Source organism: Salvelinus fontinalis, chromosome 14 (genome assembly GCF_029448725.1).
Source record: "Salvelinus fontinalis isolate EN_2023a chromosome 14, ASM2944872v1, whole genome shotgun sequence".
Taxonomy (NCBI): Eukaryota; Metazoa; Chordata; class Actinopteri; order Salmoniformes; family Salmonidae; genus Salvelinus; species Salvelinus fontinalis.
The window spans coordinates 53,558,418-53,572,164 of NC_074678.1; the positions used below are offsets into that span (position 1 = coordinate 53,558,418).

The 13,747-nt window shown below is 46.0% G+C and overlaps 1 protein-coding gene and 1 long non-coding RNA gene across 2 annotated transcripts in view; both read right to left on the reverse strand.

Moving 5' to 3' along the window:
* Window positions 1–417: 417 nt before the first annotated feature.
* LOC129811109 (uncharacterized) lies at window positions 418–9,838 on the reverse strand. The gene is made up of 2 exons (XM_055862297.1): window positions 1,620–9,838; window positions 418–1,306 (listed from the first exon to the last, which is right to left on the reverse strand). The coding sequence occupies exon 1, from the start codon at window positions 9,066–9,068 to the stop codon at window positions 8,145–8,147; it is 924 nt and encodes a 307-aa protein (XP_055718272.1). The 5' UTR covers window positions 9,069–9,838; the 3' UTR covers window positions 418–1,306; window positions 1,620–8,144.
* Window positions 418–13,747, reverse strand: part of LOC129811111 (uncharacterized) — a 54,159-nt gene continuing 40,829 nt past the window's right edge. Inside the window, exon 2 of the long non-coding RNA XR_008752844.1 lies at window positions 418–1,743. This is a non-coding gene — a long non-coding RNA (uncharacterized LOC129811111). The remainder of the gene's footprint in view (window positions 1,744–13,747) is intronic.

The following is a 13,747-nucleotide window of genomic DNA, read 5'->3' on the forward strand; positions in this document are numbered from 1 at the left end:
AACTTCTTGTTTTACCTCTTATACACTATATTAGGCCCAGATTGTGTAACTTTGGTTTTCCTAGATAAGAATACTATACTGTGATCACTACATCCAATGGATTAAAGCAAATTTCAGCAGCAAAGGTGCAGAAGATGGGAAAATGAAAGTATTTCCACGTTATGCATCGTTGTTATTTTGTCCAATTCTCCTTTGTTAGTTATATGTGCACGTTTATATTTAGCTTGGATACACGCACTCTTACACGCGACTGTCCATACATCACAGGGACAGATGAAGCAATTGCTTTCATTTGGAGGCCTGCTGATGGATAAGTGGAAAATGTGTCACAGACAGGTAGCTGTGAAAAATCACTCTTGTTATGCCTGTAGACAGCTGAGGTATCTGTGGAATTCAAAAAGAAATTGAGGCTTCGTGGAGACCCTCTGTGAGGTTTATTACAATCTGACCACATTCTTGCCTCACAATATTGTCTGCACATGCTGGTGAATAGGATGTTGACATTTCTCTCCTCAAAGGTACATATGGTATGTCCATTTGGTATTTCCACAGTGCACATAATATAATACGTATAGAAAACAGGTGAAGATAATCAGGTAATACGTGATCTTGAATTTCTTTTTCAACATTATCCTTCCTTTAAATGATGACATGAACATGATAGCTTAATTTCACCCATTAGTTCAACTGAACAGCATTTAACGACAGCCATGACTTGACAGTATTTTAAGTATTTCTTAATTCAAATCAAATGTATTTATATGGCCCTTCGTACATCAGCTGATATCTCAAAGTGCTGTACAGAAACCCAGCCTAAAACCCCAAACAGTAAGCAATGCAGGTGTAAAAGCACGGTGGCTAGGAAAAACTCCCTAGAAAGGCCAAAACCTAGGAAGAAACCTAGAGAGGAACCAGGCTATGAGGGGTGGCCAGTCCTCTTCTGGCTGTGCCGGGTGGAGATTATAACAGAACATGGCCAAGATGTTCAAATGTTCATAAATGAGCAGCATGGTCAAATAATAATAATCACAGTAGTTATCGAGGGTGCAGCAAGTCAGCACCTCAGGAGTCAATGTCAGTTGGCTTTTCATAGCCGATCATTAAGAGTATCTCTACCGCTCCTGCGGTCTCTAGAGAGTTGAAAACAGCAGGTCTGGGACAGGTAGCACGTCCGGTGAACAGGTCAGGGTTCCATAGCCGCAGGCAGAACAGTTGAAACTGGAGCAGCAGCAAGGCCAGGTGGAGTGGGGACAGCAAGGAGTCATCATGCCAGGTAGTCCTGACGCATGGTTCTAGGGCTCAGGTCCTCCGAGAGAGAGAAAGAAAGAGAGAGAAAGAAAGAGAGAAGGAGAGAATTAGAGAGAGCATACTTAAGTTCACACAGGACACCGGATAAGACAGGAGAAGTCCTCCAGATATAACAAACTGACCCTAGCCCCCCAACACATAAACTACTGCAGCATAAATACTGGAGGCTGAGACAGGAGGGGTCAGGAAACACTGTGGCCCCATCCGATGATACCCCCGGACAGGGCCAAACAGGAAGGATATAACCTCACCCACTTTGCCAAAGCACAGCCCCCACACCACTAGAGGGATATCTTCAACCACCAACTTACCATCCTGAGACAAGGCCGAGTATAGCCCACAAAGATCTCCGCCACGGCACAAACCAAGGGGGGGCGCCAATCCAGACCGGAAGATCACATCAGTGACTCAACCCACTCAAGTGACGCACCCCTCCTAGGGGCGAAATGAAAGAGCACCAGTAAGCCAGTGACTCAGCCCCTGTAATAGGGTTAGAGGCAGAGAATCCCAGTGGAGAGAGGGGAACCGGCCAGGCAGAGACAGCAAGGTCCGTTGCTCCAGAGCCTTTCCGTTCACCTTCACATTCCTGGGCCAGACGACACTCAATCATATGACCTACTGAAGAGATGAGTCTTCAGTAAAGACTTAAAGGTTGAGACCGAGTCTGCGTCTCTCACATGGGTAGGCAGACCATTCCATAAAAATGGAGCTCTATAGGAGAAAGCCTTTGAATAAAAACAAGAGTAAGTTGTCCAAAAGTGGTTATTGCTTACAATTCCACCAAAGATTGATTCAATTATGACATCCAAAAGCCAACTCTGACACTGATTAATATTTAAATGATTGTTAAAGGGCTGGAATCCTTTCTCCTGGTTAAAAATGCATGATAGTCATATCCAAACAAAAACTTACCTTTGCAATTAAACTAATCAGCAACCTTATTATTGTACATATTTTCAACTGGTCATCTATATTTAATCAACATTTCCGTTTCGTTATTGTCTTGATTTCAGTGAGTTGCCTTCAAATTAGTTATTTATGGATGTTTGTGAACCTGGCTTGAGTGGATTTTTTTCCGTGGGCCTTTGTGTCTTCCTGTGTAGCAGTGCCTGGTATGGTACATTTGGGGGTGTATCCCAAATAGCATCCAATTCCCCTTATAGTGCACTATTTTTGACCAGAGCTCTATGTGTTCTGGTGAAAAGTGCACTGTACAACGAATAGCGTACTATTTGGGAAGCAGCCATGGTGGTGAATATGGCGATAGCAATAGTGGTGGAGGTGTCCCAGGTGATGAGTTTATGCGTCCACACCCCCCAAAGACACAGGGCATGACCTCTCATCCATCGAGATCAGCTCTCATTAATTTCACTTTCATAAGCGCCCGCAATGACCTCGCTCCAGTGAGTGGGGAAACAGTCCCAAAACACTTGTTTGGTAAAGTGGGAATCTTCTCTGCTGTACCAATTGGAATTGGGCAAACACATGGCCAAACAAATAACCATACACAACTGGCACTCAACTGGCAATCAAACAGATACATAAATGTGTGTGTGTGTGTGTGTGTGTGTGTGTGTGTGTGTGTGTGTGTGTGTGTGTGTGTGTGTGTGTGTGTGTGTGTGTGTGTGTGTGTGTGTGTGTGTGTGTGTGTGTGCACACCCAGTGGCTGATGGACTGATGGCCTTGGTATTGTAATATGTTTGGGAGCCTGTACTGGGATTAGCAGCTCATTTCGCTGGCTGCACGCTTGGCCTTCACAGCTTCCTTGAGAATGTGGACAGCTGTGTGTGTGGGGGGGGGGGTGTTTAGAGAGAGAGGGGGGAGTCGGGGGTGTACGCTTATCTGACATCGAGGGGCAAACTTGAGATGTACAACACCAGTTTAACCACTACACACCACTGAATTTAATTGAGAAGGAGAAGCAGCTGACTCCCACTGCTTCTAAAATGTCTTATCGTACCCTGGTTAACGATGAAAGATTGAGCACGGCACCTGTAAACATTCGATTAGTGTGCTCCAGGATCACATTTTTGGTCATATTATTTTTAGTTGATGTGTAACTGGTAATCTGTTGCAATAGTATTAGGTAACACCTTAAATTGCTCATTTACTGCATTAACTTTGGAATAAAACTTGTAACTACAGTAGTGACAACATTGTATTATCCTTCTGTTACCTAATACTATGTCACTGATGATTGGGATCGGAACTTTATGGTTCAAAATATTCTCCCACATCTACTGTACCTTTAATTACAGATTACCCAGAGAAACCACTTGTGTCTGGCTCTGTGATGAAATCCAAGTGGGAAACATTATGAGAATGCGAAAAAGGTCGTGAATGACACTGGCTCTATGAAGAAATTGATCAAATCCAATTGTATTTGTCACATGCACATGTTTAGCAGATGTTATTGTGGGTGTAGCAAAATGCTTGTGTTTCTAGCTACAACAGTGCAGTAATATCTAGCAAGTAATATCTAACAATTTCACAACAATACACACAAATCTAAAGTAAAGGAATGGAATTAAGAATATATAAATATTTGGGCGAGCAATGTCCGAGCGGCATAGACAAAGATACAGTAGAACAGGACAGAGAGAAGTATACACATATGAGACGAGTAATGCAAAATATGTAAACCTTATTAAAGTGACTAGTGTTCCATTATTAAAGTGGCCAGTGATTTCAAGTCTACATATATAGGGCAGCAGCCTATAATGTGATAGTGATGGCTATTTAACAGTCTTATGGCCTTGAAATAGAAGCTGTTTTTCAGTCTCTCGGTCCCAGCTTTGATGCACCTGTACTGACCTCGCCTTCTGGGTGATATCGGAGTGATCTGGCAGTGGCTCGGGTGGTTGTTGTCCTTGATTATCTTTTTGGCCTTCCTGTGACATTGGGTGCTGTAGGTGTCCTGGAGGGCAGGTATTTTGCCCCCGGTGATACGTTGGGTAGACCTCACTACCCTCTGGAGAGCCCTGTGGGTTGTGGGCGGCGCAGTTGACGCACCAGGCGGTGATACAGCCCGACAGAATGCTCTCAATTGTGCATCTGTAAAGGTTTTAGGTGCCAAGCCAAAGTTCTTCAGCCTCCTGAGGGCCTTCTTCACCACACTGTCTGTGTGGGTGGACAATTTCAGTTTGTCAGTGATGTATTCGCCGAGGAACTTGAAGCTTTCCACCTTCTCCACTGCGGTCCTGTCGAAGTAGACGGGGGGGTGCTCCCTCTGCTGTTTCCTGAAGTCCACGATCAGCTCCATTGTTTTGTCGACGTTGAGCATTCAATACTTCACACTCCTTTACAGATACCGATACGTAAATACATATTTAAGTGCCAGGTATCTATCATCTGGAGACCAGGCTTCTTTTGCTCTGGTCATGTGAAATGACAATATGTGAGAGCTTGACTCTGATATCATGACCTGTGCATGCCTGTCTTTTTCTGTTTTTCTAGTTTCAGTGTGTTTCCTAAGAAAGTATGTGGGCTCTAAGCACATATTTATTTTGGATTAGTTGTTTTTTCATATACTTTCCATACAGTACAACAAAGTTATATCAACCCTATGTGAGAAAGTCTGTTCAAAAATGTATTTGAACCAATTCTAACTACCACTTTTACTGGCTGGATAGAGTGTGGCACAATCATGTTATGAGGATTTCTGGGTAATGTGGTCATTGTTGCCAATGCACTGATGCCAGGTTCCCTGACTTTGTTATTACAGGTTACATTTTCCGTCCCGCTGGTGGGTCTGCTTCCGGAATCCTGAAACGTCAACCATCAGTTCCAAACCAAACAAACTGCCTCCAGGAACATAAGGAAAAGGAAAACAGTGAACAAATCCAGAGTTAATTTCTCCAAGAAAACCTTGGTCGGAGTAATACATTATGACAGAGGGAAGGGACTTACGCTGTGGTTATTTCCCATGCTCTACCCCTGAGTGTTAAAATGACCCCCAAAAAAGAAATACAATTAAAAAAAGATCCTACAGCTGATGTTTCCGTTTGTAATTATGCTGACAGGGAAACCTTTTACTATGTTTTATCCATTCTATTTTGTCGGGCACCAACTGTATTGGCATTTACATGACAATCGGACTGGTGAGTCCAGGCTCCATCGCACAGTCAGCTGTCTCTCTAATCCAATCTAGTCCAATGTTGTTGGCATGGCAGTAGCGAGACCTCAGCAGCGGGGAACCCCTTTGTTGGAGGAAAGTACGATCTGTATGTATTCGGAGCTCCAAAAACATGCAGAGGTCACTGGCTTTACTTCCCGGGCTTCCTCCTCTTGCTGTGTTGACATAAGTGTGTGGTAAGTGGCATTATCACAAGCAATGACACATTTAGCAGAGATCAGAAATACAGTGTAGACATTGTTAATGTTGTAAATGACTATTGTAGCTGGAAAGGGCACATTTTTTATGGAATATCTACATAGGTGTACAGAGGCCCATTATCAGCAACCATCACCCCTGTGTTCCAATGACACGGTGTGTTAGCTAATCCAAGTTTATAATTTTAAAAGGCTAATAGATTATTAGAAAACCCCTATGCAATTATGTTAGAACATCTGAAAAATGTTCTGATTAAAGAAGCAATAAAATTGGCCTTCTTTAGGCTAGTTTAGTATCTGGAGCACCAGCGTTTGTGGGTTTGATTACAGGCAAAAAATGGCCAGGAACAAGGGCCTTTCTTCTGAAACTCGTCAGTCTATTCTTGTCCTGAGAAATGAAGGCTATTCCATGCAAGAAATTGCAAAGAAACTGAAGATGACGTACAGTGCTGTGCACTACTCCCTTCACAGAACAGTGCAAACTGGCTCTAACCAGAATAGAAAGAGGAGTGGGAGGCCCCGGTGCACAACTGAGCAAGAGGACACGTACATTAGAGGGTCTAGTTTGAGAAACAGATGCCTCTTTGGCTGCTTATAACACAGTATTTAGGTTTTTCACCAAGTATGTATTTATCAGGAATCAAGGTAAGACTCAAGTGCAGACTGTGTGAAGTAACAATGTTTATTGTAACAACAGGGGCAGGCAAACGACAGGTCAAGGCAGACAGGGGTCAATAATCCAGAGTAGAGGTCAAGGTACAGGACGGCATGCAGGGTCAGGTCAGGCAGAGGTCAGTAATCCAGAGGTGGAGCAAAGGTACAGGATGGCAGGCAGGCTCAGGGACAGGCAGAGTGGTCAGGCGGGCGGGCACAGGGTCAGGACAGACAAGGGTCAAAAACTAGGAGGACGAGAAAAAGAGAAACTGGGGGAAAACAGGTGCTGAGACAAAACGCTGGTTGACTTGAACAAACAAGACGAACTGGCACAGACAGACAGAAATCACAGGTATAAATACCCAGAGGACAAGTGGGGAAGATGGGAGACACCTGGAGGGGGTGGAGACAAGCACAATTACAGGTTAAACAGATCAGGGCATGACTGTATTTAAGTTTGTCTTCATCATTTATGTTTTCAAATTCTTCGTATAGATTTTTAATTTTGGGGAAGAATGGATTTCTTATGTCAGCATATGTGTCACAGTTTTACAGAAAATACATATCTGTCTCCATCTCTTCCTTGGGGCAGAAGGAGCACAGCCTGTCCTCTCTGGGCTGCCAGGTTTTCCTGTGATGACTAGTCTCTATGGCCAGGCTGTGCTCACTGAGTCTGTACATAGTTAGTGTTTTCTTCAGTTTTCTGTCAGTCACAGTTTGTTTGTGATTTCTTTCCAATAGGTCATATATTTCTATTTTTGCTTTGTGATAATTTGGTTAGGCCAGATTTTCTGAGTGCTGTCCTGCTATTGGTTCTAGTATTTATTTGAATATTTTGATCCAGATCCTAATTGGTATGTATAATTTGATATATATTTTAATGGCATTGCAGAGTATCCAACTGACAATCTCTTAGAATAAAATATGAAATTTAAAGACGTAAAAACAACTGATGTTGGCACAAGATGGAGGGAGCATAACTAATGGAATTACAGTTAATGAAAATGCATGCTTAATGCCGTATAAATTAATGTATAGAATGTATTATACAATAGACAAAATTCACAAATTCTACAGCACAACGGCAGAGTCATGTCTCAAGTGTAAAACAAATAGTGACTCAATAATCCATGTTATCTGGGAATGCTATGAAGTCCGGAAGATGTGGGCAGAGCTAGAATGTTGGCTGTCAGAAGTATTACAATGTGAACTTACTTTGAATCCGTCTGTCTGCATATTTCAAGACATGGCATACGGGGGTGTAGTGATATACTCAATGGGCTGGATGATTATTTTATCATCACTCATCTTGAAAAAACTTGGAAGTCAATCAATCTGCCATCATTGACTCAATGGAAAAATCGAATTATTTATATTATTGAAATATTGAAATAGCATGGGAAAAACTAATTGGTACAATTTAAGGCCAAGTGGAAAACAATAATGCAGGCACTAGAGATGGGGGTGTGAGCATGCGAGTCTGAGCAGATGATATGTAGTCATTGTTGCTGTACATTGTTGTTTGAATGTATGTTTGTTATAAAAAAGAAAGCCCTCCTTGCTTTGTCTTTCAGTTCATTCACAGCCAGGTTGAACTTCCCTGTGGAGCCGATTTATTGTCTCAAATACTGTGGTGTGTGTGTGTGTGTTCTATGTGAGTGGAGCTCAGTTAAAATGTATATCGGTTTCTCTGACATCTGGATCTTTTCAAATCAAATCAAATTTTATGTGTCACATACACATGGTTAGCAGATGTTAATGCGAGTGTAGCGAAATGCTTGTGCTTCTAGTTCCGACATTGCAGTAATAACCAACAAGTAATCTAACCTAACAATTCCACAACTACTACCTTATACACACAAGTGTAAAGGGATAAAGAATATGTACATAAAGATATATGAATGAGTGATGGTACAGAACGGCATAGGCAAGATGCAGTAGATGGTATAGAGTACAGTATATACATATGAGATGAGTAATGTAGGGTATGTAAACATAAAGTGGCATAGCTTAAACACACCAGCCAGCTGGTCTTTGCATGCTCTGAGGACGCGGCTGGGAATGCCGTCTGGGCCTGCAGCCTTGCGAGGGTTAACACGTTTAAATGTTTTACTCACCTCGGCTGCAGTGAAGGAGAGCCCGCAGGTTTTGGTAGCGGGCCGTGTCAGTGGCACTGTATTGTACTCAAAGCGAGCAAAAAAGTGATTTAGCCTGTCTGGGAGCAAGACATCCTGGTCCGCGACGGGGCTGGTTTTCTTTTTGTAATCCGTGATTGACTGTAGACCCTGCCACATACCTCTTGTATCTGAGCTGTTGAATTGCGACTCTACTTTGTCTCTATACTGGGACTTAGCTTGTTTGATTGCCTTGCGGAGAGAATAGCTACACTGTTTGTATTCGGTCATGTTTTCGGTCACCTTGCCCTGGTTAAAAGCAGTGGTTCGCGCTTTCATTTTCACACGAATGCTGCCATCAATCCACGGTTTCTGGTTTGGGAATGTTTTAATCGTTGCTGTGGGTACGACATCGTCAATGCACTTTCTAATGAACTCGCTCACCGAATCAGCGTATTCGTCAATATTGTTGTTGGACGCAATGCGGAACATATCCCAATCCACGTGATCGAAGCAGTCTTGACGCGTGGAATCAGATTGGTCGGACCAGCGTTGAACAGACCTGAGCGAGGGAGCTTGTTGTTTTAGTTTCTGTTTGTAGGCCGGAAGCAACAAAATGGAGTCGTGGTCAGCTTTTCCGGATCTTTTCTGGAATATCATAATTTTGGATTTTTTGAGATTGACTTTCAGGGCCCAGGTCTGACAGAACTGTTGCAGATAATTTATGAGGGACAGGAGCACCAGGTCATCTGCTTACAGGAGAAATGTATTTCTGTGTCGTTAAGAGTGAGAACAGGGGCAGTTAATTAATTGTTGTGGTGTTTTTGCCAAATCATTCGTGTATATAATCAAGTTTTCAAGCATGAGTTCCACATATCTCTAACAGTCTCCCCAGCATGAGTTTTTTTTTATTCACATGATGTCAGAATGCAATCATTGCAACAAAATGTGCTTATAACTCCATAGGACAGTTAACCAGCACTGCCCTCAAACCAAGACACGCTGCCTGTTAATTATATATAGGCTTGGCTATGTTCCAAAATAATTTTCTAACAAGTTATATTTTCTAACAATAGTTTGAATTGAGGTGTGTTCCACCTCCTCATTAATTAATATAGAAGTAGCCCATTTCACTGTTGTGGACAATTTATGTTGTAAGCTTTACTGAGCCGGACAAACAAGAGCCCAAGCACTTCCCCGGTGTTTCCGCAGATCAAGTATGCAGACATTTGCCCAGTCTTGCACAAACCTTTTCCCCCTGGCACATAGACTGCCCACCCAACACTCACGCCCTGACCAATAAAGACATATAAAACAAGAGAAAACAGGTCAGGAACGTGACATAACCCCCCCCTTAAGGTGCGAACTCTGGGCGCACCAGCACAAAGTCTAGGGGAGGGTCTGGGTGGGCATCTGACCACGGTGGTGGCTCAGGCTCTGGGCGAGGTCCCCACCCCACCATAGTCACTCCCCGCTTCCGTATCCCCCTCCCAATGACCACCCTCCAACTCAACCCACCTAAATGAAGGGGCAGCTCCGGGATAAGGGGCAGCAGCTCCGGGATAAGGGGCAGCAGCTCCGGGATAAGGGGCAGCAGCTCCGGGATAAGGGGCAGCAGCTCCGGGATAAGGGGCAGCAGCTCCGGGAGAAGGGGCAGCAGCTCCGGGAGAAGGGGCAGCAGCTCCGGGAGAAGGGGCAGCAGCTCCGGGAGAAGGGGCAGCAGCTCCGGGAGAAGGGGCAGCAGCTCCGGGATAAGGGGCAGCAGCTCCGGGATAAGGGGCAGCAGCTCCGGGATAAGGGGCAGCAGCTCCGGGATAAGGGGCAGCAGCTCCGGGATAAGGGGCAGCAGCTCCGGACTGAGTGGCAGCTCCGGACTGAGTGGCAGCTCCGGACTGAGTGGCAGCTCCGGACTGAGTGGCAGCTCGTGACTGTAGGGCAGCTCGTGACTGGAGGGCAGCTCGTGACTGGAGGGCAGCTCATGACTGGAGGGCAGCTCATGACTGGAGGGCAGCTCATGACTGGAGGGCAGCTCATGACTGGCGGGCGCCTCTGGCAGCTCCTGACTGGCGGGCGTCTCTGGCAGCTCCTGACTGGCGGGCGTCTCTGGCAGCTCCTGACTGGCGGGCGTCTCTGGCAGCTCCTGACTGGCGGGCGTCTCTGGCAGCTCCTGACTGGCGGGCGTCTCTGGCAGCTCCTGACTGGCGGGCGTCTCTGGCAGCTCCTGACTGGCGGGCGTCTCTGGCAGCTCCTGACTGGCGGGCGTCTCTGGCAGCTCCTGACTGGCGGGCGTCTCTGGCAGCTCCTGACTGGCTGGCGTCTCTGGCAGCTCCTGACTGGCTTGCGTCTCTGGCAGCTCCTGACTGACTGACGGCTCTAGCGGCTCCTGACTGACGGACGGCTCTACTGGCTCGGGACAGACGGGCGCCTCTAATGGCTCGTGGCAGACGGATGACTCAGATGGCGCTGGGCAGACGGATGGCTCAGACGGCGCTGGGCAGACGGATGGCTCAGACGGCGCTGGGCAGACGGATGGCTCAGACGGCGCTGGGCAGACGGATGGCTCAGACGGCGCTGGGCAGACGGATGGCTCAGATGGCGCTGGGCAGACTGATGGCTCAGATGGCGCTGGGCAGACGGATGGCTCAGGCGGCGCTGGGCAGACGGGCAGTTCAGGCGCCACTGGGCAGACGGGCAGTTCAGGCGCCGCTGGGCAGACGGGCAGTTCAGGCACCGCTGGGCAGACGGCAGACTCTGGCCGGCTGAGACGCACTATAGGCCTGATGCGTGGTGCCGGAACTGGAGGTACCGGGCTGAGGGCACGCACCTCAGGGCGAGTGCGGGGAAGAGGAACAGGGCTCTGGTGATGCACTGGAAGCCTGGTGCGTGGTGTAGGCACTGGTGGTACTGGGCTGGGGCGGGAAGGTGGCGCCGGATATACCGGACCGTGAAGGAGGACACGCGCTCTTGAGCACCGAGCCTCTCCAACCTTACCAGGTTGAATGGTCCCCGTAGCCCTGCCAGTGCGGCGAGGTGGAATAGCCCGCACTGGGCTATGCAGGCGAACCGGGGACACCACCTGTAAGGCTGGTGCCATGTACGCCGGCCCGAGGAGACGTACTGGAGGCCAGATACGTTGGGCCGGCTTCATGACATCCGGCTCGATGCCCAACCTAGCCCTCCCAGTGCGGCAAGGTGGAATAGCCCGCACTGGGCTAAGCACGCGTACTGGGGACACCGTGCGCTTTACCGCATAACGCGGTGTCTGACCAGTACGACGCCCTCTCACTCCACGGTAAGCCCGGAGAGTTGGCTCAGGTATCCAACCCGGCTTCGCCACACTCCCCTTTAGCCCCCCCCCCAAGAAATTTTTGGGTGAGCCTCTCGGGTTTCCAGCCACTCTGCCTTGCAAGCGCCTCATAATGCCGCCTCTCCGCTTTCGCTGCCTCCAGCTCCGCTTTGGGGCGGCGACACTCCACTGGCTGTGCCCAGAGTCCTTTACCGTCTAGGATCTCCTCCCAAGTCCATTCCTCTTCTCTCCATTGCTTTGGTTCTTGCCGTCCTTCTCCAATCCGCTTGGTCCTGTTTTGGTGGGTGTTTCTGTAAAGGTTGTCAATGTTGTTCTCCTCCTCAGACGAGGAGGAGCATGGATCGGACCAAGATGCGGAGTAGGAGGTATTCATGATTTTAATGGCAAACCAACAAACACTACAAATTAACAAAACAACAAACGTGACTAACCTGCAACAGTCCTGTGTGGCCCAAACGCTAACACAGGAAACAAACACCCACAAAACACCAGTGAAACCCTGGCTGCCTTAGTATGACTCTCAATCAGAGACAAACGATACACACCTGTCTCTAATTGAGAATCATACCAGGCAGAACACAAAACCCCACATAGAAATAGAAAACATAGACTGCCCACCCAACACTCACGCCCTGACCAATAAAGACATATAAAACAAGAGAAAACAGGTCAGGAACGTGACAGTTCCTATTAAAGTAAGTGCCTTATTTTCTAGATATCGTGTTGTCGTTTCTACTGTAGCATACAGTATGTATGTACGGAGCATAATGTATTTACAGTTTTATTCACATGTTTTTAACTTCTTTGGGACAGGGGGGCAGAATTGAGTAGCTTGGATAAAAAGGTGCCCAGAGTAAACTGCATGCTACTCAGTCCTAAAAGCAAGAATATGCATATCATTAGTCGATTTGGATAGAAAACACTCTGAAGTTTGTAAAACTGTTTGACTGCTGTCTGTGAGTATAACAAAACTCATATGGCAAAACTCATATGGCAAAAAATTCAACCAGGAAGTTGAAAATCTGAGGTTTGTAGTTTTTCATCTCTTTGCCAATCCAAGATACAGTGGAAATGGGGTCATATTGCACTTCCCAAGGCTTCCACTAGATGTCAACAGTCTTTAGAACCTTGTTTGATGCTTCTACTGTGAAGGAGGGGGGAACGGGAGCTGAATGAGTCAGAGGTCTGCCAGAGTGGCATGAGCTGGTTACGCACATTCACGTGAGAGGTAGCTTGCGTTCCATTGCAATTCTACAGACAAAGGAATTCTCCGGTTTGGAACATTATTGAAGATTTTTGATAAAAACATCCTAAAGATTGATTCGATACTTAGTTTGACATGTTTCTATGAACTGTAATATGACTTTCATCTGAACTTTCGCCTGGATCTGTCCGCACATCGTGAGTTTGGATTGTGTACTAAACACGCGAACAAAAAGGAGGTATTTGGACATATTTTATGGACTTTATCGAACAAATCAAACATTTATTGTTGAACTGTGATTGCTGGGAGTGCATTCTGATGAAGATCATCAAAGGTAAGTGAATATTTATAATGCGATTTCTGACTTTGTTGACTCCACAACATGACGGATATCTGTATGGCTTGTTTGGGCTCTGAGCTCTGTACTCAGATTATTGCATGGTGTGCTTTTTCGGTAAAGCTTTTTTGAAATCTGACACAGCGGTTGCATTAAGGACCAAAAAATTGACAGCTGTGCCACATAGATTTCAAAATAGTTGGGAAGAGACTCGATGTAAAACAGTCAAATGCATTCTCTCCGTCGCCCACACGCACTTTAAACATTTGGATAATAAAGCATTTAAAGGCTGACATTGGTTGATTATAATTCCTCTGACGGCCAAAATTCGAACTACACTCATAATTTTTGGGACTTTTAATCATTCCAAACGGAATGGATTATTGTAACCTACTGAAGGCCTAAAACCTATGGGTACAAACAACGTTTCAATGACGGGCTATTAGCAGAACAATAGACTCTTCAAACTTTACAAAAGGATAGCTTGGACT